General features: G+C 41.7%; 1 protein-coding gene across 3 annotated transcripts in view; it reads left to right on the top strand.

Annotated features, from left to right (window-relative positions):
• The window catches only part of MAP2K6 (mitogen-activated protein kinase kinase 6), a 121,398-nt gene that overhangs the window by 87,594 nt on the left and 6,507 nt on the right, over window positions 1–27,297 (top strand). The window contains exons 1-10 of one of the 3 annotated variants that reach the window (XM_055323809.1): window positions 119–160; window positions 340–453; window positions 2,102–2,221; window positions 3,470–3,586; window positions 4,259–4,310; window positions 6,363–6,490; window positions 7,563–7,640; window positions 9,063–9,202; window positions 16,898–16,943; window positions 23,155–23,503. In XM_055323809.1, coding sequence (XP_055179784.1) covers window positions 376–453; window positions 2,102–2,221; window positions 3,470–3,586; window positions 4,259–4,310; window positions 6,363–6,490; window positions 7,563–7,640; window positions 9,063–9,202; window positions 16,898–16,943; window positions 23,155–23,232 — 837 coding nt within the window. In that variant the 5' untranslated portion in view covers window positions 119–160; window positions 340–375 and the 3' untranslated portion in view covers window positions 23,233–23,503. Of the gene's footprint in view, window positions 1–118; window positions 161–339; window positions 454–2,101; window positions 2,222–3,469; window positions 3,587–4,258; window positions 4,311–6,362; window positions 6,491–7,562; window positions 7,641–9,062; window positions 9,203–16,897; window positions 16,944–23,154; window positions 23,504–27,297 lie in introns of those variants that run through there. The other 2 variants (XM_055323800.1, XM_055323790.1) reach the window with 2 other exon arrangements.

Consider the following 27,297-nt stretch of genomic DNA (forward strand, 5'->3'; position numbering starts at 1 on the left):
TGCTCCTCCGAGTCCAAGGGTGGATCTAGTTGGCCATCAGTCCACAAATGGATTAAATGCATGAGGAAGGGGGCAGGAGGGCAAAGGAGCCACAGTGTAGATAGGTCAAACCAAGCAGGTTGAGTTGAGGCCGGATCTCTGTGCTGCTGGTGACAAGCAGGTGGCATACTGTGCAAGTCTGAACATGCCCTGGTGCTTCCCGTGTTCAGCGGCTGCTTGGATAAAGCCTCTAGGCCAGAAATAACCCTTAGAACGTTGGGAGAAGCCAGAGAAAGGATGAGGTAATCGTCGTCTTTTATTTTTTCTTTACTATTGCATTGTTACTTTTCTCTCCTGCAGAACTTTGAGGTGAAGGCAGATGACCTGGAGCCTATAATGGAACTGGGGCGAGGTGCGTACGGGGTGGTGGAGAAGATGCGACACGTGCCCAGCGGGCAGATCATGGCGGTGAAGGTAGAGTTGACGCTCCCCAAACGTTTTCTGTCTGTGGTGTATCCGTTCATCCATCTCAGTTACAGATCAGTTCTATTTGTAGAAGACAAACAATCTTCAGTGGGGGTAAAACAAAGATTATTGGGAGGGAACAGTATTCCCTCCAAATGTGTGGAAGGTGCTTCCTTGGTGTGAGTTGCATTTACTGGTTTGGTTGTTTTTTTTTTTTTTTTTTTAACTGATAAATCCCACCCCCTCCTTTTAATTTTGTTATGTAACCACCATGCCATCACAGTTAAAAGAATATTATCAATACTTCTTTCATGTCATGGAATACCAGCTCCAAATTGAGATTATCGTGATCATCAAAATCTTTTTTTCTTTCTTTTCTTTTTTATTTATTTTTTTTATTTTTTTTGCCTGTTGGTTGTGGAAATCAGGATCCAAATAAAAAGTTCACATATTGCCTCAAAAGTCTCTTTTATTCTGTATTCTGTTGCTTTTAAAGAATGGTCCTTGAAAACCAGGAAATCAGAATTGAGGGAGAAAATTTATGTCCATTTGTGGGAAAAAGGGGGAAAAATGCATCTTGAGTGAGTTTGCATAATTTTTGAGCTATAAAAAGGAACTTAGAATCATTGCATATTTCTTGAATAGATGCTCAAGGGGCTTTGGAGATCCAGTGTCTCTACATGAGTTCATGGATTTGAGCCATTGTTAGGAATGCGCTCGAACCATCAGATGACTTGGACCCCTTTGTTTTTGGAGGATGGAGATATCTTTCCCTTACCTTGAAGATTCTGCAATGTGTTCTTCTGCAGACTTTTTGCTCATTAGGCAAAAAATATGAAAGCCTTGTGATGTTATATCTTTACTGTCAGTTAATGACAGAACCATGTTTCTTTAAGGCTAACACTTACTGGTGTGACAGGTGTGTCTTCTCTCAGAAGCCCTGGGATAGGAATGAACAATTTCTTCACTTCTACCTGATTCCATCCATTTTTGATAGCTCTGTCAATTCCTTTTTTTTAATTTTTTTAATTTTTATATATTTATTTATTCTTTATTCATGAGAGACACAGAGAGAGGGAGGCAGAGACAGAGTAGAAGGAGAAGCAGGCTCCATGCGGGGAGCCCGATGCGGGCTCAATCCCAGGACCCCAGGATCACAACCTGAGCTGAAGGCAGATGCTCAACCACTGAGCCACCCAGGCGCCCAGCTCTGTCAATTCTTTTACAGTTGCTACTTAGTCCAAATATTCTTATCTATCCCCAAAGAGGGGTTTTGGATTTTTCTGTGGGATCCTGCGTCAGCCACAAAGTCACGAATACTGTGGTCTCTGTACTGAACAGACATAACACAATAAAGCAGACTGCTTTTGTGACTTGGAAGGAAATACATTCGCCAACATTCACACACTGTCCAAAATATATTATCAGTTTGTTTCTTGCCAGAGATCTTTCAGGAAATCCACTGAAAGTCTTATTTCTCATTTGTTACAAACAGCTAATCACTAGGATAAATACTTGAAAGGTCTTTGCTCGAAATTGGGCTGTGAGTTTTGTAGTATTTTCGGGATGGGACTCCTTAATCTTTCAGGTCCCTGCCTTATTAACTGACTCATCCTCAGAGCAGTAACCATACATTTTTCCATGCGTTCCCATTCAGCGGATCCGGGCCACAGTAAATAGCCAGGAGCAGAAAAGGCTACTGATGGATTTGGATATTTCCATGAGGACAGTGGACTGTCTTTTTACGGTCACCTTTTATGGCGCACTCTTCCGGGAGGTAGGTGATCCTTCCATTCACCATCTGAGGAGAACAAGCAATTAAAAAGAAGTCTCTCTAATCACATGAACACAATACACAGTCCTGGCACTCTTTCTCGTTTGATGTGTCTTCTATAGAGACATCTCTGTTTGGGTGATGGTGACATGGCCCGCCGCGAAGTTGGCTTGAGATGACAGCATTAGCCCTTTTAAAGACACTGAGGCTCTCTTTCTCCTTTCTGTTCTGGTTTGTTTATTTTGGCATAGTCATCTATAGCAGCGGTCTATAGGCTAATTTAGATAGATTTCTTAAAACCTGAAATATTGTGGTCTTTTGGCCAAATGATAAGCTTCATTTACTTTGTTTATGGACCACACGGGCTTACATTTATCTTCTTGCTTTACCTCTGCTTTTACTTCACCGTGATATGGATTATGATGCTTCAACCAGCTTTTTTTTTTTAAAGTAGATTTTTTATTTTATTTTTTTCTTCTTAAAGATTTTATTTATTTATTCATAGACATAGAGAGAGAGAGAGGCAGAGACAGAGGCAGAGGAAGAAGCAGGTTCCATGCAGGGAGCCCGATGTGGGACTCGATCCCTGGTCCCCAGGATCACACCCCAGGCTACAGGCGGCGCCTAACCGCTGCACCACTGGGACTGCCCTCAACCAGCTTTTTGATGAACTATTGCCAGCGTTCTGTGTGGGAGGATAGAGCAGGCCTGTAGACCTAATCCCCAAAAGCCTGGATTTCTGGGAATCTATTGTTTGTGACTATCAGTAGAGATGCCTTTATTTATTTAAAAGAAGTTTTTTTAAAACTTTGAGTTGATACTCAATGTCCCATTAGTTGCAGTTGTACAACATAGGGATTCAACTTCTCTATACGTTATAGATGCTCACCCCAAATGTAGCGACCATCTGTCACCACATAATTCTGTTATTAGTACCATTGACTATTCCCTATACTGTGCCTTTTATTCTCGTAACCTCTTCATTCCATAGCTGGAGTGTTAGTATTCAGATCCTACTCTTTAACAAGGAGTAAGTAGGTGATCACATGCAAGTTCTGCTTGGCTGCCTGCTAGTTGGCTCTTTGGGAACACACTTGCTTGTTTGTGAATTTATTTGAGGTCTTGAAGGGAAATTGTACATTTCTGCCAAAAACTTAAGTAAGAAACAGTTCTTCCCGACAGGTATTAACTGTTTCCTTTTCTTTTCCTTTTCTACCCTCTCTAACAATCTCTGAACCAATCGGTCTCCAGGGTGATGTTTGGATCTGCATGGAGCTCATGGATACGTCGCTAGATAAGTTCTACAAACAAGTGATTGATAAAGGCCAAACAATTCCAGAGGACATCTTAGGGAAAATAGCAGTTTCTGTGAGTACATCATGGACCCTACCACAAGGAGAATATGAGACGTCTAGACCTTGTGTGTCTCTGATTCCCTGCTGTGAGGAAACACGAGTTGGACCAGAGCTTCCCTCCTCTACATGTCTGTTGAATGTGTGAATGCGTCCCTGGACGTGTCAATGAATGCTTTTTTTTTTTTTTTTTTTTTTTCTGGGCACCATGTAGAAGATTTTACTACTGACTTGGTTTGGTAAACTCTCAGTTAAAATGCCTCTAAGCGGTGCCTTCATCTGCTGTGACCATATTACTGGTGTCTATATTAGTTTACTTTGATTTTCATTTGTAGATTTTCAAATCTTCTTAGGGCTAAGAGGGCATAGAGAGAAGCATAAGAAAATGAATTGGAAAGAGAGATTACTCCCTTAATAGCCATTGAGGCTCATAAAGGTGGAGAGAAAAAAATGCTGGAGACCAAATGAGACCCTGGATAGATGACCGAGACATGCTTTCTACTGTAAGATCTGGTCCTCTCTGGTGGGTGGAGTTCCAAGAGTGTAGCTTTTTGTGTATTTTCTTGGATAGGGCCACCACTGTCTGAGAAAATACTTCACCTGGTGATGGGATAATAAACCTGAGTATACTTAACATTCAGTTTCTTTCCAGTGATGGAGAAAAATCTATCTTGTGTTTCTCTTGCAGATTGTAAAAGCATTAGAACACTTACACAGTAAGCTCTCTGTCATTCATCGAGGTAAGCATACGTGGAGTTGCTTTGGCTGTTCCTTTTATGAAATCAATTTCTTTTACCCAGATTTGGAGGTGAAATTGAGTTAAGCAGTAAAACTGAGGGGTTTTCCTTCTCAGAGGAATAGCCAATAAGTAGCTGCTTTTTATCTTGTCTGAGGATGTTAAGAAAACACGGGGTCTTTATTACACCTAAATTGAATATAAACCACCTGTTACCATGCACAGCTCTGGGATTACCCCATTGAGAATTATTTTAGAAGATAGGATAAAAAATGCATGTAGTATAGACTATCACTTGGGAACTTCTTAGAAAAGTGGAATCATGCATGGTTCCCCAGACCACCTGAGTCTCCATTATTAACAAGATCCCCAGGTAATTTTTGTATACCATAGAGTATGAAAAGTTCTAGTATAAAGTATAGCTATTTCAGATAGCAGGAGGCAGGATAAAATGAAAAAATTGATAGATTTATCTCTTCTTCCTCTACTTCCTCTTTTTTCCTTCCTGTTGGCCTGTCATCTTTTCATCCATCCATCCATCCATCCAATTATCTGTACATCCATTCTTCCATCTTTCATCCATCCATTTATCACTTATGCTCATTTTCCCACCATTTATGCATCACTATAATAGATGGCTGAAAAGAAAACATTCTTATTAAAATTCCACAAAGGGATTTTTGATAGGGAAATAAGACAAATGTACGACAAACACATGGAAAAAAATAAACCACATTACACAGAGGAAAGTACCAAATATGGAAGTAGTCTAGATAGAATATAAAGCAAGGAGATGATTAGCACTGGGTGATTATAGTAAAAGAAAACGTCTTAGAAGACACATGCTCAACCAAGTCTGAAGAAAAATTAGGGTAAAGTATGGATAGCTAGTAGGGTAGTGAGATTTGATGATTCTTATGCTCTCTGAGCCTGAAAGTGATGTAAAATGCCTTACACAGAGGGCCGGTTATTACTATTATTACTGTTACTATTATCATTAATCATTATCATTAGAAATTGGAAAAAATAGGAAGGAAGAGGAAGAGGAGAAGAAAGTGGGAAAGAATCCATGTGGGAAAAAGAGTGTGGATTACCCACAAATGTGAAATTTAGCTTTTAAAGATTTATTTCAAGATGAGGAAGTATTTCATTTGTATTAAAAGATATATATATACATAAGGCATAAAATAAAATTTGCATATCCACCATTCAGTTTAAAGGAAAACATTATAAAGGATAATTTCTAGTGTTTTTAGAATAACCTACTGTGCTGATTACGTGTCCTTTGTGAAAAGTGCCACAAGGGGAAAAAAAAAAAGTTAACTGTAATTTCTAAGTCCATCATCTAAAGATAGCAATGATTATCTATTTGAGGGTATGCTTTGTGATCTGGAATATCTGAATTCCTGAGGAGTTACATTTATGTAACCTCGGACACACTTCTTGCAGATGCTTCCATCAAAACTGGTTGTTTTGATCAGATTGGATGTATGGTTACATTGCAGCCTGCCTTACAATTCCATGGTCTCTTTGCTCCTACCCTTACTGTGCAATAAGTTATGAGGAACTGGGCTTTAAAAAAAAATTTTTGTTGTTGTTGTTGTCATCAGAACACTTAAGAGGAGATCTACCCTCATGGCAAATTTAAAGTGTGCAACGCAGTATTATTTATTATAGGGTCAATGCAGCAGATTTCTAGGACTTACTCGTTTTGCATAATAGAGACTCTGCCCAAGGAACAGGGCATTTGATTTGGCATAATCTTTAAAGTTTGTCCTACACATACGGGGGCAGTGAGGATTATAGAGGAAACAGCCCTTTCTGCGGATGGATTCACAATCCTACAAGGAGGACAAAACACGAAATAGAAAGTCCAGTTGGAAGCAGTAAGATGCACCAAAGTGTTGAGTCAGGGAGGGCCATTAGTTTCTTGTTGGGCCCCAGAGGGAAAGGAAGGCCAGGGGGGACGTGGAGATGCCATGCCCCCTGGTGGTGGACACATGAATCTTCAGAGCAGCCTGGGACCATGGGCTTTTCTGCTTGTTCTTGCTTTCAGATGTCAAGCCTTCCAACGTGCTGATCAACGCTCTGGGCCAAGTAAAGATGTGCGATTTTGGAATCAGTGGCTACCTTGTAGACTCTGTCGCTAAAACTATTGATGCAGGATGCAAACCGTACATGGCCGTAAGTACAGCAGTGGGGGGAGGCATCTGGAAATGCAGCCGCCAGCAAAGCTCGCCAGGAAATAGGACATGGATGGCCACACGGGGAAAATGGAAATGTGCTTACGGTGCACGAAATATTCTGCTTCTTCTTATTTTTTTCTTAAATATCTTCTGTCTGAACTCGTTAGTCACTTGCTTCAAACATATTATTTTTAAAAATTCAAGGAAAAGAGGTCTATTACTTGGGGGAAGAAAGCCATGTAAGTCATCTGTACGGCCCACACGAAATTGTCACACTGTGTTGCAAGGGAGTGTTGTCCTGTTTGTTGAGGACAGAGCAGTAACCAGAATTTAAATCACCCAAACAAGTCAGTGAGGTTAGTCCAGAGAGAAGCTCATAGCTGTGAAGACTCGTTGCCATTGGCAGAGACTTAGGGACCCCCTTTCACGTTACAAGGCCTCTGTATTGTGTCTTGAAATTGATTTGCACTTGGGGTTGAGAACCTTCCCATCAGTGTTGAGCTAAACTCAGACAGTGGCCGGTGACTCTTGGGGATTCTTACTATTGGATTCTGGACTGTTAGTGTTCTCAACAAGGAAGATTCTAGCCTGGCAAAGTAGCTTTCTACTGTGTAATCCTATTTTCTTCTTAAGCCAAAATGGAAATTAGTTGGGTTTTTTTCAAGATTTTACTTATATATTCATGAGAGACAGAGAGAGACAGAGAGGCAGAGACACAGGCAGAGGGAGAAGCAGGCTCCATGCAGGGAGCCCGATGTGGGACTCGATCCCGGGTCTCCAGGATCACGCCCTGGGCTGAAGGCAGATGCCTAACCGCTGAGCCACCCAGGGATCCCTTAAAATTAGTTTTCAATTGTGAGGGACTTTGATCCTTCATTGTCTCCAAGAAAAGACTCCTGTAGAATAAAGAAAATCCCATGGAGGCATCAATATTTATTGTAGTTAATGAGTCTTCTTGGTGATAGCTTTAAACAACTCACCTGGCAGCTGGTGACACCTTCCCTCCCAACCCCAGAGATTTGACTGAGCTAAGAACATATCTCATTTGTCTTTTTCTGTCTCCTTTGCAGCCTGAAAGAATAAACCCAGAGCTCAATCAGAAGGGATACAGTGTGAAGTCTGACATTTGGAGTCTGGGCATCACAATGGTAACGTGTGATGATCATTCTGGACTGTGAGGTTCTGGGCATGAAGCTGCAACGGGGTGGGGTTTGACACCTTAACTGTGGGTCCCGAGCAACCTTTCCTGTCTGACGTAGCAGGAGGTTTTGAATGATGATTGTCTGCAGGGTGTTGTAGTTAAGACTTCACTGGGATTGGGCCAACCCAGTTTTTCTTTTTTTTTTTTTAAGATTTTATTTACTTATTCATGAGAGACACACACACACACACAGAGAGAGAGAGAGAGAGAGAGAGGCAGAGACACAGGCAGAGGGAGAAGCAGGCTCCATGCAGGGAGCCCGATGCAGGACTCGATCCTGGGTCTCCAGGATCACACCCTGGGCCCAAGGCTCAGTCGCTAAACCGCTGAGCCACCCGGGCGTCCCAGTTTTTCTTTTTTCATTTCACCTCTAACTGGCCGTGTGTCCCTGAGTAAACTGATGGAGTCACACGGACTGGACTGTCTTATTATCCTCATCTATAAAATGAATCCTGACCGTAGCTCTTGATAGTTTACCTTATTGTTTAAAATTAAATTATTCTAAGCTGGGCATGAAGTTTAAAGCTACTCGAGGGGTGCTAGCGTGTGTGGACCCTGACAGAACTGTGTTACCCGGGCTGTGCTCCCCAGAATGCGGTTATGATAGAAGTCTAGGCCATCCGGGTCACGTATAGCCAAAGGGCCTAGTAACCAACAAGATAATTCCCTTAGGCACAGTCCTAAAGTCATACAGTTAGTGCTTTACTTGTAACTTTGGTGATCCGACATTTTCAGTGTATCCCCAAGGTCTGAAATTACCCACTGTGGTCCTGGCTCCTTCCCAGGCACAGCAGCTGATTGAATCCTGTGAGTTATTTCACATCCTTGCCCAGAATACACGTGATGATCTTGTAATGGCAAAGTAGCCTTACTCAGATCCAAAAAAAGATCAGTCATTTGGTCCTAGGTTGTTTTTTTTTTTTTTTTCCATTCCAGTAAGGGACCTGCAGATGGCAGCAGATGTACAGCTCTGTAAAAGCTGCAGGGCGAGCATAACTTTTCAGAGCAAACGTTGGAAAACCTTGCTTGCTTTACATCCTGGAGCTTAATACTGCTGGCTTACAATTTTATTAAGTGTCACAGTGGCTTTGGGTGAGGACCCAGTTATAAATAGTCTCCACTGGCCGCCTGTAGTGAGATAATATTCAAAAATCCATAGCACTAGGAATTGGGAAAATGTAGACAACGTATCGTTAGTTCCTTTCTCCCCAAATTTTACTTGAATTTCACCTTTGTATTTCTCTCGGATTCTCCTGGGACAGAACACAGCAGATTCCCTAAAGTAGCTCTATTTCAGCTGCTGTTCCCTTGTGTTTTTTTTTTTTGTTTGTTTTTGTTTTGTTTTGTTTTGTTTTTTTCTCTTCTCTAGATTGAGTTGGCTATCCTCCGGTTTCCCTATGACTCTTGGGGAACTCCCTTCCAGCAGCTCAAACAGGTGGTAGAGGAACCCTCGCCACAGCTCCCGGCGGACAAATTCTCTGAAGAGTTTGTTGACTTTACCTCACAGTGGTAAGAGAGCCTCATCTGCCAAATGCCAGGGTGAAGGAAGAAGAGGAGTTCTCATGAACTCCCTCCATTGGTTTTAATCCATTACACATACATTCATTCCAAAAGCATGTATGGAGTGTGTCCTCGAGGCCGGGGGAACAAAGCTGGCCTTTATCCTGGTCCCTGCCCGCAGTGAACTCAGGGTCAAGTAGGGGAGTCTCTTCAATCTATGGTACAATATGGCAGGGATGGAGGTATGCATAGGGTATTTGGGGAAACTCAGAGGAAAGGCATTAGGATAGAGTTATTGGAGGAGATCAATTCTGTGCTGAAGATTTTTCCAAGCCATCAAGAAGGTAGGGAAGAGAAACATATTCCAAGCAGAATTCCATACTTCGTGTCCCAGGAGCGAGAAACTCCTTTATGAGAGCTATAAGCTATTTGATATTGATTACAGCATCAAGAGAACAGTGATCGGATGGTTGGATGATTAGGGCGGTGGAGTAGATTAGACATTCTAGTGTTTTGTAGGCTGTCTCCTAGACAACGCTCACTAACTGTGGATACGCTTGCCCGTGAGGGTGCAATGGGGCAGTCTTGGGGTCTGAGAAGGGAATCTAAGGAAAGCTTGGAAGTAGAAATATGGAAGGAGTCATGCTAATTACATAGACTTTATTCTCATGGAAATTGTCAGGGGCATCGAGGAAAGTAGGAGAGGGCATGCATGGTGACCATACTGCCTGGTATGAAGGACCATTGCAAGTGCTCCTGGAAGAGGCCACTGAAATGGAGTTTGTTTATATGGGCACCCCGCAGAAGCAGAGAGTGACAAGCCCAGTGGTGACGCTGGGAGAGGAGCGATCCCGGCCGCTCCTGCTGAGGAAGGAGCTGGGCCCCTGAAGGCCATTTGACAGCACAGCCCCTCAAGGTTATCATTTCTTGGCCTCCGTGCTCTTTGGAAGAAGTGTTCTGAATGCAGCTTTTATTGGGAAACATGATGAGACAAAGCAACTGTCTGTTGTTTGTGAAACCAAGGCCTCTTGGACTTTCTGTTAGCGTGGGTCCCCGTGTCACCCCTGGTATTTTGCCCTGATGATGTATGAAGCTGGCCTACTGTTGCTTGTTTTTGTTTTAGTTTTGGCTGAATGGCTAGAGAGGGGCTGGAGCAGTGGGCCGTCGTACAGTGTGTCGTTGGGTGCCTCTGACTGGGCACTTCTTCTGGGCTGTTGGGGTGCGTCCTCCTCTCTGCTTTCCTCGAGCCAGTGTGCTGTGCGTGGTGGCACACCGGCCAGATTGACATGGGCTCATGATTTTGCCTTCTGGATTTGAGAGCTTGTTTTTATTGTTTATTTTTATTTTTTTCCCCTTCTTCTTTATCCTCCAACGTTTAAAGGTCACATAGGAAAAGGGATGAGTCATCTTGGGTAGTTCAGCCCAGTAGTTCTCAAGAGGAGTGGTAAAGGGGAAGGATCTTACCTAGGGAAGTCTTTTCAAACTCTCCTCCCTATAACCTTTCTGTTGCCTGTTCCCCTGTCCCCAGGAGTCTGGCTGGGTACTTGGGAAAACTTGGTAAGCACAAGGCTGGCGTGAAACGCTTTAGAAAGCAGAGCTGCCTGTTGCGAATCACCAGTGTACTGCAATAGTTGTCAACTCTGGCTGTTCATTTATAAAACTCGAGAGAACTTTAAAATGTACCATCGCTTAGGCCACACCCTCAGACATTCTGACTTAATTGGTCTGGGGAGGATCCCAAAGATCAGGATTTTTCCAGTGTTCTCAAACCATTCTACAATACAGCTGGGGTGAGACCGCCTACTTTTGCCCTCTGATCTGTGGACCTGATATCAACTTCTTTTTCAAAACCTGATTTTCTTCTATGATTTATTTTTTTTTTAAATCATGCAATTATTTTTTCTTTCACCAAAGTATTCTTACCTATTACTTAGAATTTCCTCTGAAGATTTTAGAGCGTTAAAGCTTCTAATGGATCTTCAAAAAAAATTAAAACCTTAAGAAATAATGCTTTCTGATTTAACATATGCACACATACATGGACGATCCAGATACTTTATTATGGCTCTTTGTGTGGCGACCACTCTGTGCCTATGCTCCGTCCCCCCCCCCGCCCCGAAACACTGCCAGCTTCTTAGTGCCTGCCGTCTGACGTCTCTGATTCCCTCTCGTTTTCTGTCAATTTTGGTCCTAGTTACTGTAGTTCATAAATTTAAAAACTTTGAGCCATAGATATTTTCTAGCTTTCCTAAACCATTAGTTCTGGTCATTGCTATTAATTCTGTGTCATTGTACTCATATTTGTGTCAGCCAGTCTGGCTTGCTTATGAGGTTTACTAATATATATGTGTGTGTGTGTGTGTGTGTGGGTGTGTGTGTGTATAATGGAGTACACATATATATGTAGTATATATACATATATATAATAGAAACCAAACTCAAGTCACCTAAACTTCCAAGTTTTCAACTTCAACTATTTCAACAATTCAATCTTTTTTTTTTTTTAAGATTTTAGTTATTTATTCATGAGAGACACAGATAGAGAGACAGAGACAGGCAGAGGGAGAAGCAGGCTTCATGCAGGGAGCCTGACGTGGGACTCGATCCCGGGACTCCAGGATCACGTCCTGGGCCTAAGGCAGGCGCTAAACCACTGAGCCACCCGGGCGTCCAACAATTCAAACTTGCAGTGTTGTAGTTCCTGTAGACCCTGACATTTAAGAGTATCAACTGTGTAAAATAGTGAGTCGTTTTTGTTGGTAGGATAATTAGAAAGAAGAAGAAGAGCATTAATTTTGAATTTATCAGCATTCTTAATGATTCTCTTGGATTTTTTTGTTTGTTTGTTTAACGAGTACAGTCTCTTCTGTTTCAGATGGCAGGTCAATACCTTTTTGCCTCCCATAAACTACCAATATATTTTCTTTGATACCCCCTTCGTATGAACACTATTTTGAAGTTCATTGAGTTGGAAAAGTTGTCTAATGCTTCAAACACGGGGCTGATTTTTTATTTTTTTAAAAGATTTTGTTTATTCATTCATGAGAGACACACACAGAGAGAGGCAGGGACACAGGCAGAGGAAGAAGCAGGCTCCCTGTGGGGAGCCTGATGTGGGACACAATCCCAGGACCCCGGGATCATGACCTGAGCCAAAGGCAGATGCTCAACCACTGAGCCACCCAGGCACCCCTGTTTTTTGTATTTTTATGACATGGCTGTGTTTCTTCAAGACTTCTCAGAAAGCCCCTATTTTTGTGCTTAAGTGGGGAAAGGGGAATACAGACCTGGAAAGTGAAAAATTAATCGTAAATTTTGAGATGGACACACCTGTGGTTTTATCTCCTACCTCTGTCTTGGGCTGAGTGTCCAACTGGAAGAGAAAGGTCGCATTATCTATAGCCTTGGTTATCTATCAGGGTATGTGTGACCCTTCCTGGGATGGGTTCTAACTAAGCATTTGAGGACCCCTCCCAGTGTCCTAGTGCTGCTCCACACTGTACAACTTCATCCAGAGGGTCAACTTGGCTGTCACTGTCCTCTGATCACTGCTATGAGTTGACAGTCATCCTGGTCTGTGAGATGGACTAGAAAGCAGTAACAAGCTGACACTCTCATACCCAAGGTTACATCTCGAGCCCAGAGCTCCATCTGATGTGTTCTTTTGCAATAACACAAGAGAAACGTCCTTGGTGGGAGTGTGTGCATGTGTGAGGCTGGGGAGGATGGAGGCAGGGGGTAGAAGAGGAAAGAAAGTTAAAGCATTTATTCCTTATGGACTATAAAGGAAAACCCAATGATGTTCTACAAACCCGCCCTTTCTGTACTTCTTTTGAAATAGGACTCCTGAATGACATTTCCATCTCTCTTTTTTCCCTATACATGGCTTTCTTACCATAGCAGTTCTAAAGGATTCCTGGAGTAGGTGATGCTGTCCATAAAGGCCTTGTTTTGGGATTCATAATAGAGAAGTCTAATAAAAAAGCCTCCCCTTCTGGTCCAACAGACGGTTAATGAATGCATGTCTAAAAAGGAAAAACAGAATAGCCTCTTCCTATAGGTTCACAGGCTTGGTGACTGAAGGAAGTCTCTGGAAACCCAACTACTGAGTGCCAGAACCACGCGACTTCTTTTTTGCTTTTCCTTTGGGCCCATTTGAGAGGCTCAGTGCCCAGCTGACCAGCCTGATGGCATGTTGGAGTGTGTTGGAGGCCCACCCAGATGGTGGTACTGTCTGACTCAGAGGAACTAGCATAAAGCAGAGACAATCAAATATAGTTCCCGACTTGTTCAGGAAAAAAGAGTAAAAAGAGGCACTGGGTATTTGTTTAGCTTATGACAAATGTATGGGCTTGTGAGGCGCAATGTGTTTTTATTCTGTGGATGTGCCAAATAGCCCTTCTTGGAAACCTCCAGAGGGAATTCAAATAGGCAGAAATCCTCTGGTCAGCACAGACTTCAAGCTAGCAGTTCTCAAGACAGCATGAAGCTGTTTTTTAGTGTCAGCTACGGTCAGGAGCGTGTGTTGTGGCATTTGGAAGAAGAATTAGAGCAGTTAGCTAATTGCACGCTTGAAAATGACAAGCCACTTGAAAATTCAAAAGTCTGACTCCAATCCAAAAAGAAATTGGTGTAGCTTTGAACTCCACGGTTGTTATTTTATACTGAATTTCAAGCACTTCCTATCAAACATGGAAAATTTGCTTTCCTCCCCCCCCCCCCGCCACCCAAACTTATCCTGAGTATTTTGCTATTTTTAGCTCGTGTTTTGAAGTGTTCTCAATTTAAAAGATGGAGAGAATGGGTTTTATCAGTTATATTAATTCAATAAACAGCCTTGGATTGCTGTGTAAGTATTTTCCATGAATGCTCTCTGTGCTAGTGCTTGTGGTAAATTCTGAGCCTCCTGATCAGAGGCTGTAAGTCAAGAAATAGCCTATCGGCCAGCAATCCCTGAGGTTTCAGGAATCTGAAACACTTTCTGATGCATTCATCAACTTGGGGTACTTTCCCCACATTTTCCTTATACAGACTAACACAAAACAAAACAAAAAACAAACGAAAAACCTCTAGAGAAATTTTCTTAAACTGTTCCAGAAGTGAAAAGATAAGCTATCCTGACTTAGAATGATCTCTCCTTAAAAAAAAAAAAAAAAAAAGGAAGCATTTACTTTCCTTGACCTGATGAGAAGAGAGAGTCTTCTTTCATTATCTACTAAACAGAAGTTCAAAACTCAGCAACATCACAAAGATCTCTGGTTGGTAAAAGAGGCCACTGTTCTAATACTTGAGCAAGAAGCTTCTTTTCTTGTCATTCCCTTGGTTCGGTTGCTGACTGATGGAAACTAGTCATGGAAAGGTGGGTCATGGTCCCCCAGGTGAATGTTAGCAGAATCAACCCAGAGCCCTGACCCCAGGATTCACGAAGGTGCCTGTCACCTGAAGTCAAGCACAATAGTGAATGTGGACTTAAGGTTGTGTTTTCCACGATTGCTTCTGGCCAGTTAAATAGTTCAGACTATGGAGAAGACTTTCTGGTTTTTGATTTGCTTTGAACAATAGCTGAAAATTCAGGGCTTTTGTATGTACGCCTGTTTTTTTTTGTTGTTGTTGTTGTTTGTTTTTTTGTTTTTTTGTTTTTTTCACTATGGTCTGTGGTGCAAGCCAGCAACGTTCCTGGGATCACGTTTCTTCTTCTGTGTGTTTCCTTCTAGGCCAACTAGCTCTTGAACTTCAAAAGAAAACTTCTGCTTCCTGGGGTTCAGGGATGTTCAGGGATAGGGAGGTGGTATAATTGAGAATGTGCACGAATGACAGCTGCATCAGCTGGAGGTGCTTCTAAGTGAATTTCATTTCCGAGCAGGGGCTAGAAGGCAGCAATGAGGAGGGATCCTCTTGTACACGTAGCCCAAGGGGTTTGCAACCTCTGCACGCATGACTTTTTTGGACTGGATCATTCTTTGTTGTGGGCAGCTGTGCTGTGCATTACAGGCTGTTTAACAATATCCCAAGTCTCCATCTCTTAGATGCCAGTGGCACCACCAGGTGTATCAACAACCAAAGATGCCTCCAGCCATGGCCAAATATCCCCTGCAGGGCAAAATCACCTGCAGCTGAGAACCACCAATAAAGCCCCTGTAGACTCTCAGGATACAGATCCATGCAAAGTCCTAAGTGGGACCTACAAGGTCTCCTTCATTTCACTCAGGCACATCTTCCCATATCAATCTGACTTTGACAGTTGATAATTCCTCTTTCTAATTCGCTCTTATTTTTATCCTCAGTTGAGATGAAACTTTCTCTCATAGGTTGTCTGGTCACTGAGGTCACTAGGTCCTAGATCTGCCCTCAGTTCCAGGTTGAAAACTTCTCTCCTCACATCTACTGTACCCTGTCTCAGGTTCCCTGGCTTCTACCCACAGCATTGCCTGGAATAGGTAGGCTGGTTTAAGTTGTTTTGGTTCAAAAGCTTTCTCACTCTCTCTCTTTTGTTTGTTTTTCATTTCGTTTTGTTTTATACCACACTTTCTCAAAGTGTCTCAACTACTTCACTCTCTTATGGCTCCATACCTTGTCTCCCCTCTTCATTATTATTAGTCCATGGGGGCGGAGCAGAGCTCATGTCACACATACTAGGTCTCATCTGCTCAAATGATCCATTGGCACAAATCCCAGCAACCTAATGATCAGTCACGTTTTGGTTTCTTCAACGCCAGGCTATGTTCCTTTCCATCCATGATTCTGTGGCCCGGTGGGCAGAGGGGTCCGTAGGTTGCCTTGCAAACCATAGTTTTCAGAACCATCCTTCTCTTCATTCTGTAACCTGGGGTTCCAACTCCCAGTAAATCACTTCTTTTCTTTTCTTTTCTTTTCTTTTCTTTTCTTTTCTTTTCTTTTCTTTTCTTTTCTTTTCTTTCTTTTCTTTTTTTTCTCCATTTTAAGGCCATGGGTGGATACAGGGGTGGGATGAGGATAGAGGTGAGGGGTTGGTCTCTTCTTATTGCAGTTTTGTTACTGTTGCCTCCAGTATCAAATGTCATTAAAACGTTCGTGTATATAGACAGTTGTGTATACGGGGTGGGAGCCACTCAACAGTAGTGCGTGACCACAAAGAATCTCTAAGTAGAGTAATTGGGAAGTCACTGAGTTTGCTTTCTCTTTCATTAGCCAAGAGGTTGTAAGCAAGTAGCATTACTTTAGACATTTTATGGGGATATTGCTTCTATCTTAGGTGGGTTTGGTTAGAAATATATAAAAGCAAATTATACATAAGCAAGGAGAACCAGGTATTAAAGATAGTGAAGAGATAACATGTAATGTAAGAAATACGTGCCAATTTCTTTCCCAGTGCGGGTAGAGGAAATGCTGTTTTGAAGGAAAGTAGATACGTATTTTGGAATGCAATGGCTGTAGATCAGAAAAGCTAGTTTGTATGTCATTTGGTAAAGTATCAAGAGGAAAGTACACACACACACACACACACACACACACACACTCTTAGTGTTCCTATTAAGATATACTTAGTGTGATTTAAAACAATTTTATAAGTGTAACAGAAGAGGGGAGTCAGGATAGGAGATTCATGTTTTCAATACATTTTAATGCTGGTTGTGTTTAGTCTTCTGCAGATTCTGAAATCCTAGTCTTGTGAAAATACAGATGGTTCATAGATTTTAACGCAATTCCTTTTTTTTTTTTCGTTAGCTTGAAGAAGAATTCCAAAGAACGGCCAACATATCCAGAACTTATGGTACGTATCGTTACTGGTGTAAACTTGTCCAAACCAACAGGTAGTAAAGGTAAAGTGACTAAGACCTAAATTATAATCAAACAATCATATTGGAAGAGCTGGTTCATTGAGAAATTGGTAACTGGAAGTGAATTAAAGCAAAAAAGACCAGGAGCAGGTCACCTTTCTTAGCAACTTTTTCCATGTTGATAACCTTGACATCATATAGACTAAATGATGCCTATAAAATTTAACTTTTCAAGTTCTCAAGATACCAAGAGTCATTAATTACTAATATAAATGAGGGAAATCATGATTTAAAGGATTTCAGCAATGAGAAAAACAAGTGCTGGGCGACTCATCAGATATTTTTGATAAAATATTTAGGATTTGTTGGGTGGGGAGCTTTTTTGCTGGATGTTTAGTGAGGAAAGACTGTTTTCTCTCTCTGATTTTCACTTTAGTGAACAAAAGGTAAGCCTTATTCATTTGAGTTGTATTACCTCTGCATTCACAGCTTACCATTTGCACTAAGAAAAAAAAAAGAGTGAAAATAAGACCTTACAGTTGTTGTTTTAAAATAGTTTCTCTTAAATTATGGTAACTATAATTTTAAGCTGATTACAAATGTTTCTTTAGTATAGATGGCAGGGACCGAAACTTAGGAACTTTTATCTATGTCGAAACACATTTTTGGGGGAAATATGATAAAATTCTGACTGCTTACTTATTTGCATGAACTATTCCCTAGATTTGTTTCAATTATCAAGGATTTAATTTTAGCAGGGGAAGGAAGAGTTTTGTTCCTAGAGATAAGAGCAATCATTGGCACCATTTCTTCTGGGAACACAATTATTATTTTTTTTTAATTTATTTATGATAGTCACAGAGAGAGAGAGAGAGGCAGAGACACAGTCAGAGGGAGAAGCAGGCTCCATGCGCCGGGAGCCCGACGTGGGATTCGATCCCGGGTCTCCAGGATCGCGCCCTGGGCCAAAGGCAGGCGCCAAACCGCTGCGCCACCCAGGGATCCCTGGGAACACAATTATTTAGCAAGCATTAAATGCTTGCTTCTATCACACCCCAACACAAGCAGTGCTCAGTCTTTAAGACCTGCTCAGGGCAGGTGCTAGAAGTACAGGTTCCTTAGATCTTTAAAAAAAAATTTAAAAAAAAGATTATTTATTTGAGAGAGAGAACATGAGCAAGGGGGAGGAGGCAGAGAGAGAGGGAGCAGCAGACCCCCCCACTCAGCAGGGAACCCGACATGGGGGGCTTGATCCCAGGGCCCTGAGATCATGACCTGAGCTGAAGGCAGATGCTTAACTGACGGAGCCTCCCAAGCATTCCTTCCTGAGCTCTTTTAACAAAATGATGTGGTGAGGTGGCTCTGACATGGAAAAAGTATATCTTGTATTCTATATACAAACATATAATTGGCCATTTATATATCTTCTTTGGAAAAACATCTTTTTAGGTCTTTTGCCCATTTAAAAAAAAATCAGATTTTTTTTTTTTTTTTTTTTTTGCCGTTGAGTTGTATGAGTTTTTTAAAAAAATATATTTTGGATATTAACCCCTTATCAGATATATGGTTTGCAAATACTTTCTCCCACTTTGTAGGTTGCCATTCCATTCCATCAGTCATTTCCTTAGCTGTGCAAAGCTTCTTAGTTTGATGTGGTACCCCTTGTTTTTGCCAACAAGTCCATGAAGAGATGCTCGTCATCACTAGTCATCAGAAAATAGGAATCAAAATCACAATGAGCTATCACCTCACACCTGTTAGAATGGCTATTATAAAAAAGACAAGATATAACAAGTACTGGCGTGCCTATGGAGAAAAGAGAACCCTGTGCACTGTTGGTGGGGATGTAAATTGGTGCAGCCAGTATGGAAAAGTGTGAGGGTTCCACAGAAAAGTTAAAAAATAGAAATATCATATGATCCAGCCATCTCACTTCTGGGTATGTATCTGAAGGAAATGGAATCACTATTTTAAGGGGGTATCTGCAATGGCATGTTCATGATAGCATTATTTATAATAGCAAAGACATAGAAACAATGTAAATGTCCATCAATGCATGGATGGATAAAGAAAAGGTGATACCCACACATACACATACCATGGAATATTATGCAGCCATAAAAAAGAAGGAAATCCCCCCCTTTGGCGACACCATGGATAGAATGAGTATAGCCTAGTACTCTAGCTAATAATAATGCATTGCGTACTTGAAAGTTGCCAGGAGAGTAGATCTTAAAGGTTCTTATTGCAGAAGAAGAATGGTAAGTATGTGAGGTAAAGGATGTATTGGTTAACCTTATTATAATTATTTCAGAATATATAAGTGTATCAAATCGTCATATGCGTAAACTTATACAATGTTCTGTGTCAATTATATTTCAATAAAGCTGGGGGAAAAAAAAGAAGAGAAAAAGTATAGCCTGGAGATTTCAAGCCAGGGAGAGTTGCAGAAAACTGATCCATACCATACAGGTGATAGTCACAGCCAATCACGTGGATTTTTTGGTTCTGCTGGTTAAACTTTAAGTCTGAACCATTCTCTCATTGAGGGAGCTGTAAAGGAGCACTGGGGAGAGTTTTAGAATAGACAAGGTGGTTTCCTTGGGCTCCCAATTGTCCCCTTTAAAAAGGCATCCCCTAGGACTCAGCATTCTGTTGTTGGCTGTATTTGAGCAAGACTCACAGTTGAGAGAGAAAAGATGGGTAATGTGGAGAAATGCTGAGAAAATCTCAGCATACTACCTATTTGGGCTGAACATTTCCTCCTGATTTTATATTATATATATATATATGAAATATATATACGTATATTTTTTTCCACCCTGATTATATTTTTAGTAGCCAGTCAGGGCCTTTTCAGTCCTTTTGGGCATGCTTATGCAAACCCCCAGAGCATTTTAAAATTAATTTCACATAAAGTTCAACAGACGTGGAGTGATTTCTGGGGTGTCTTACGAAGCCTGTACTCCTTGTAAAGTTGCCTTATTAGTCCCTATTTTCAGATAAAGGAAGAGCATTTTATTTCTATATATTTCTGGCTATTTAAAATGGAAAATATATTTTTTTTTTCCTTCCAAGTGAACTCTTATCAGAGATTTCAGTGGAACACACTTAAGGAGAAAAATGCTGAGTTCTAGCTGAGTATACATGGGCAACTGATAATCGAATTCCACCTTTCCAGTATGTTCTAATGCTGTGGTCTTTCATGGTCTACATATTAACGTTACAAAGTCATGTGTATCCCCCCCATCTCCTCCCCCCCAACACACACACACACTTCTTTTTACGACACTAGTCTGTGTGCAGTAGCCTTCTAAGGTTATAACTGCTCTCTGCTTTCCTGTGGAATTGAGGTTTTTAAATGGAAAATCTGAGTCCAAACTCTTTGACTTTAGCATTGGGAAAACACATGCTGAGAGACTATTGTTTAAATTGTAGGAGTTGGTGAAGAAGGGAGAAAAAAAAAAAATCCTTTTTTTTTTTTCCAGGTAAAGGGCAGTATAATTAAGGCCCCAACCCAGACATGTGCCTCTTATAGAAATATCAACTGTTTTCCCTCTCTAACTTGGATTGAAGGGTGTACATGCTTTCACATCATCTCATTTGCTTGTTCTCTCAAACTCCCACTGGGGGACATGACTCAGCAGGATTTGTTCCTCCAGAGTGGGGACCGGCCAACTTTTTCTGTAAAGGGTTAGATAGTAAATATTTTAGGCTTTGTGGGCTGCTATTCGGCTCTGTTGTTTTAGCGTGACAGCACCATATTCAACACGTAAACAGATGGTATGGCTGTGTTCCAAAAACCTCTATGTCACAAATGGGCAGTGGGCTAGACTTGGCCCCTGGAACATTGATCGTTGACCCCTGCCCCAGATAAGAACCACCCGAAATGATAATCAGGTGATGCAGGTGATTGCCCAGCCAGGCCATTATGTTCTTCAAATATCCGGGAAGTTCTAGATTGAATCCCAGTGTTAAGCAAGGATGCCCGAGCCCATAGGAAATCATAGTCTTAAGGGGTGAGGTGTTGTGTAGAAGATACGGTGACCTTTGGTGCTTCTGGTTTGCCCTGATGTTCCTGGTAGTGTGTTCTTGGGTCTCCATGTTTTCTCTAGGCACAGCCATTGGTAATGGCCTCCCTTCCCGTACCTGGCTCCTTTTTTGAGCAACCCAGCCTGGGGATGAATCCATGGTACCTCATTTGCTCGCCTCCTAGTTGCAGGCCTTGCTATTCTTGGTTGATTGCTTATAGAGGGGACTGGGTTCCCTCCCAGCCTTTTACAGTCTCCAAACCCACACAAGAGGGCGAGTCACACTTTCCATTTTGACATGGTTGCCTGCTTTCCCTTCCCCCTGCCCTCTGACTCTCACCGCATTTACCCAGAGAATAACCTGAAAGATGTCTGAAGGTTTTTTTTTTTTTTTTTCTTAAGGACTTCTAGGTCAGGGTATTTGATTCATTCACAGAGTAAGCCTACATTCACTGAGCTCACAGCCAGAGCAGACCCAGAGGCAAGATGGGGCTGGCAGGCGTCAGAGGTAGCCATTGAGACGATCTGAGGTTTGACATGTCCTGTTTTGATAGTAAAGACTTTTAAGTACATTAAAAGATCACCAAATGTCAAGAGGATGTGGGAAAGCTAATGAGCATGATGGTAAAGCACTTGGTAAGTGTGCTGTGTAAGTGGTTAGTAATCAGCAGTAATGCTGCTGTTTATTTGTGCAAGGAGTTGAGGATGAAGGACCCGGAGTCTACAGCTTCAGTGGATATGGTGGGTGTGAGGCTCTGAGCCAACACTCCACCTGGATCTTCCAGATGGGCAAGAGCACACAGCCTCTTTATCATTTTTTTGAGTCACGATACTTACCAGGGACCACCTACCTTCATTTGGGTTTTGTTTCTTTGTTCCTTTCCCATTTGCATTGTTTCCTAAAACTTCCACGGGTGGGCACTCGGTTCCCCACAGAGCTGACTCATCGAGCCCTGCTCTGTCAGGTTTAAAACAAATATAATTAGAAAACCTACAGCGAGGCAATGTGAAGGTTATAAACCAACATCCCCAAAGTCAGGGGGAAATGGAGTGAGTCATCTACACGTCTGCATGCAAAAGTGCTCATATGTAGCCGCTCTCAACATAGTCACTGAAAATAATGCCACCAGACAATCAGGGAGGTGGCCGTGACTGGTGTGGGGGGATACGTGGCACTAGGTTCTATCTGAAGGAAATCATCCTTTTTGGTTTGTTTGCTTCATTCTGTTTCCACTGTGACAACTGTGGTTCGTGAGCTGATGTATCTCCTTTTAATTAGAGGTGTGAGGTTCCAGGGTGACAGCTGGGAACTTACTGTAACAAAATTGAGCCTTCTGGGGAGGGATGTACGGTGCAGAGAAAATGTTTTGTTCCCTTCACAACTGTTTTGGAATATGTGGCCTCTTGGACTCACTAGGTCTATTCCCCCAGCAAACTGATAGCCCTGGTATTTTTGTAAAGTTTGCTTAATCTGAGCTGTGTGGATAGAGACCATTTCTTTTCTTTTTTTTTTATGCTTTTCAATCTTTAATCTCCAAGTTGAATTTCTCTGCACATACCTAGAGTTTGGCAGTCTACGTTATTTTCCAGATGGATCAACTCATCATCAAGAGAGACATAGAAGTATTACTCGTGGCTGTCGATGTGGCTTACAGCGTGGCTTTGTTAACTGTTTCTGTCCAAACCAGCTCTGCAGGGTCAAGGGCAAGCAACGCCTTGACCATTTCCTGTGCTACAAAATTGGTTTCTCCTTCCACCATCCATTTCCTGAGAAATGGATGCACAGAAATTTATGAAATTTCTCATTATTTTATCACTATATCAATCTACAATTACTTTTTTAGGGGACGGAGTTGTTTGCAAATCAAGAGTTTGGACTGTCTTTGTCAATCCTTGTATTTTACCACAGGTGGGATTATTGTTTTGGAAAGCAATAGAAACTCTAGAGGAAACAGATACCAAAATGGGAGGGGTACGGTGAAAGATAAAAGATAATGTTTAAAATGTCCACCTCACTCCATGCGTGCTTGATTTGGGAAGAGGTTGGAAGAGTCCAATGTAACCCTGACAGGGGTATTTGAATGTGTTTAACAAACACATCTGTGAAGTTGCTAATCTCCTATATTGTCAGTGGTGAATATTAATACCATGTGTTTTTCTTTTTCCTTCCCAGCAACATCCATTTTTCACCCTACACGAATCCAAAGCAACAGACGTGGCATCTTTTGTAAAACTAATTCTTGGAGACTAAGTACCGTGGACTCAATCGGTTGGCCCTCCTGTGGATTGGTGGGTTTCACAGGGTGAAGAAGGTTCACTAAAGCGCCAATAGAAACTCATCTTTGAGATAATTTAATCCTGCCTCTCAGAAGGTTTTTTTCTCCCCATTTTCTTTCTTTTTTTTTTTTTCCCCTCCAAAGGGGGCCTTGGAATCTCTAGTATAGAATGAACTGTCTAGATGAATGAAATATGACAAAGGCTTAGGACTTAAAAAAGGTGATTAAATATTTAATGATGTGTCATATGAGTCCTTAAGCTTCTCAGACTTCTCTTGTTCTTTATGAAATGAATGCATTGGCCCTGGTCAAAAGGTGCTACAGTAGTGATGAATTTGTAAGTAGATCTGTACTTTGTCCCATTTATTATTTTAATATTTATGTTTAAGCGCTTGGTTGAAAAGATTCCATTTTATGCAAGGAGGGAGATACAAAAGACAAGGTTGGGTTGGCAATATTTATAGGCCTTTTATTTTTGAAGTTCAATCGTGTCTGTGGTCCAGAAGAAATTATTTAATATGCATCTTTAAGAGTATTATAACAATATCAACAAGGAGCTCTTCTTGTAAAATACCTGTTCCAGCTGTTGTGGCTGCTTGCCATGTCCTCGGATTTCTGCTCTCAACTCCTGGGTAATAACCACATATTTCAGGTGAAGTGGCAAAGTATCTTGGTCATACCCTTTTCCTAACTTTGGAAAACATAAAATCACTTTGATCACATCTCAGAGTCACAAATTTGGTTCTCTTGGCATTTGTGGTATTAATGAAATGTACAGTTCGTGATGCGATTTTATATCACCCATCTATCCTATGTGTGTGTGTGCGTGTGTGTGTATTTGATAAGTCACAGGCTCTGCCAAGTAGCTTCTGTAAACATCTCTAGTAAGGAGGACGTATGTCACTTCTGAGAGGAAATATCATGTCGAACCATACAGAGAATTGGTGCCTTCAATGTGTAAGCCCCAAGCATTGACTTGGTGGCAATCCTGAACATACCCATTTGCTTTCTTCTTTGTTTTTCTTGTTCAATAAAGAAGCCTTACTATTAATGGGAGGACTGCAATAGAAGAAGATGAAAGTTCTTTGATAATCTGAGGAATTAATTTGGGGGAGGGGGGTTGAATTCATTCCTTGGAATAGATTGCCGAATTTCCACAGGTTGAGGTGAGGCTGTATTTTTTTTTTTTTCCCAGCAGCACACAGTAGCTTGTCCTGTTGGAGGAGGCTAGTGCCACCGTGGGTCTCTGGCAGGTTGACAACACAACAAAAGCTCTTTCTCGTGGCTATGTTTGCCCCTAGGTTCTCTAGTTTCCCTGAGGAGAAAAGGAGTGAAATGATCCAGGGAAAGTACAGACTGATAACCTGGAAGCATTGCTTTTGGACATGGAGTTGATAATAAGGCTGTTCTTGAAGGACAAAAGGAGAATTTTCATTAAAAAGGAAGAAGAGAACTCACTCTGATTCTTTCTTTGCCTCAAGTTCAGAGATTTGGAGATATCTGCTCCCTAAAATCCTCCCTTCTTCCCCTCTTAGATTTTGAAGTGCTGTCACTTAATCTTCTGTGTCTGCGTTTTCCCCTTGTTCTTGACCTCTGTCTAGCTCGTAGCAGTAGCCCCGACTGAGTATGACACCTCCATTCACTTCTTTGTATCCAGTTCCAAGACATACCTGTTGGATCAAACATAGTTTCATCTGCTCTCAAGCTACCTCTGTTCTCATCTCTTTCTAGCCAGAAAAGGTGGATGAACCTACCAATTATGGTCATTCACTTTCCCACCCACCTTCCTAAATCTGGCAGTTTCTCTCTTTGAGGTCAAAAGGAAAAAAAAATAACAACCATATTCTTTCCATTGTCCATCCATCTTATGAAAAATAGCAAGTAGTAGGAAAAAAAATCAGAGTTCATTCCATGGACAGCTTTTGGTGAAATACGTAAAGCAAAACACCTCTCTGGTCTAAGTCGGATAAGTCTTACCTGTTGTAAAGTGAGGTTTCTACTTAGAAATATTCTTCACCGAGTGTGTCCCCCTGCGCACTCCTCTCCAGTTTGTGAGCCCAGGACCTAAACTTGCGAAACAATCATACGGAGGTAGAGGAGGACTTAACTCAATGGTTCCCAGCCTTGTGCACAGTGGAATCACTGGGAACTGGTGAACACTTCCAATGCCAGGGTTGGGGTTTCAGTGGTCCAGAGTGGGGCCTGGAAATTGATTTTTTTTTTTAGATTTTATTTATTTATTCATGAGAGACAGAGAGAGAGAGAGAGAGGCAGAGGGAGAAGCAGGCTCCATACAGGGAACCTGATGTGGGACTCGATCCCAGGTCTCCAGGATCAGGCCCTGGACTAAAGGTGATGCTAAACCGCTGAGCCACCTGGGCTGCCCCAAATTGGTATTTTTACCATGCTGTCTGTCATTCTGATGCACAGCGTGGTTGAGGACACTGGGCTAGTACTCTGAAAGAGAGAATTGACCTACAACTTCTTTGGAACGTTGGCAGAGAGAAGCAAGGGCCTCTGCTTCTTTCCCTGTCCTCTCGAATGGGGACATCTTTGCTGCTGTCAGAGACAGCACGTTCCCAGAATATTGATTTGAAACTTGGGATACATTTTCCCCATAGAAATGATGTGCTCCATGGTGATTAGATGTCTTCTGTGCTTAAAGTAGAAGGACTTGATCGTCTTCTAAGTTCTAGAATATGGTTTTGTTTTTGTTTTTTTTTTTTTTTGAGAATGGTGTTCTAAACTAATTTTAAAATAAAGGTGGAGATGCACAGACCATATTTAAGTTGATACAAGTTGGAAGCCTCCTGTACATACATGCAGGTTGCTCTGTGTTACCCTGTTCGTTGTGTATCATTATTGTTCTCTTGCTTGTGTCTTGTTGGTGTGCTTTTTAATCGCGTACCTTCCTTTGCTGTTGATTGGTTCTGTCACATTGGTTGTTGTTCTAGTCGAGGACACGAGATACCCATTAGCCTCAGCATTCGGGGAAGCCAGCACTGACACTAAAGGGGTCATGAGAAATGCATGTGCATTTCTCCACATGCACTTGATTTAGTGTCTTAGGAAAGTAATCACAAAGGAGGCAGAGAGGGGCTAATGTTTTCATGGTTTTTAACACTCAAAATGCTTCTGTTTCCCAAGGGGCTTTGTCAGCTCTGCTCATGGAAACTACTGTTTCTTCCAACGTTGTCTAACAAAACGCTTTATCTTCAGCCTGGAAGTGCGGTAGATGCCTAGTGCCTGACTTCCCGCCTCAATGCTTTCTTGGGCATGTGACCTTCACAGACTTTGAAGGGAAGATTCATATATTTATAGGATTCACTGGAGTGGGTGGTCGGATCAAGTAAAATGAATGAAACCTCTACTGTGCTGGGAATGTTGTCTTCTTAATGTCTGTCTGTGACTTAGAGGGCGATTTGTTGGCTTAAGGGAATCTTCCATTTTTATTGCATTAGCATGTGGAGGGTGCAGTTTCTTGGGACCCCAGAACATTTACATACTCTGATGGAAAATTACCAGAGAAAAATCTAGGAAGAAGGAACTACCAAATAAACCCTATTAGAATAGAAAAAAAAAAAAAAGATATTTTATTGTAGCAGTTCTGTGTTCCTCTCGTCTGGTGTGTGTGTGTGTGTGTGTGTGTGTGTGTGTGTGTGTGTGTGTTAGCACTGTTAAATATGCTGGCAGCTGAAGATACTCTTTGGTTTGGTTTGGCTTTAATTGGGGTACTCTGGATTTCTTTAGGAATCTGTTGAAAGCTAGGACCTTTTCCTTAGGAAAATGCACGTGGTACATGGAACACATAGTTTTGCAAACATTTTTGTTGAGGGGAGGGGAGTCCGGTTTATAGACCCCATCGGATCAATAACCTCTGCTCTGTAGAATGTGGACTGTGACATTCTAGACCAAGACTGGCAAGCTTTGTCTGTAAAGGGCCAGATAGTAAATATTTTGGCTTTGTGCTTCACCAAGCTGTTACAACCACTCAGGTCCGCTGTTGTAGTGTGGAAGCATCTGTAAACAGTACATAAATG

The sequence above is a fragment of the Nyctereutes procyonoides genome, unplaced genomic scaffold, assembly GCF_905146905.1.
Source record: "Nyctereutes procyonoides isolate TBG_1078 unplaced genomic scaffold, NYPRO_anot_genome, whole genome shotgun sequence".
Taxonomy (NCBI): Eukaryota; Metazoa; Chordata; class Mammalia; order Carnivora; family Canidae; genus Nyctereutes; species Nyctereutes procyonoides.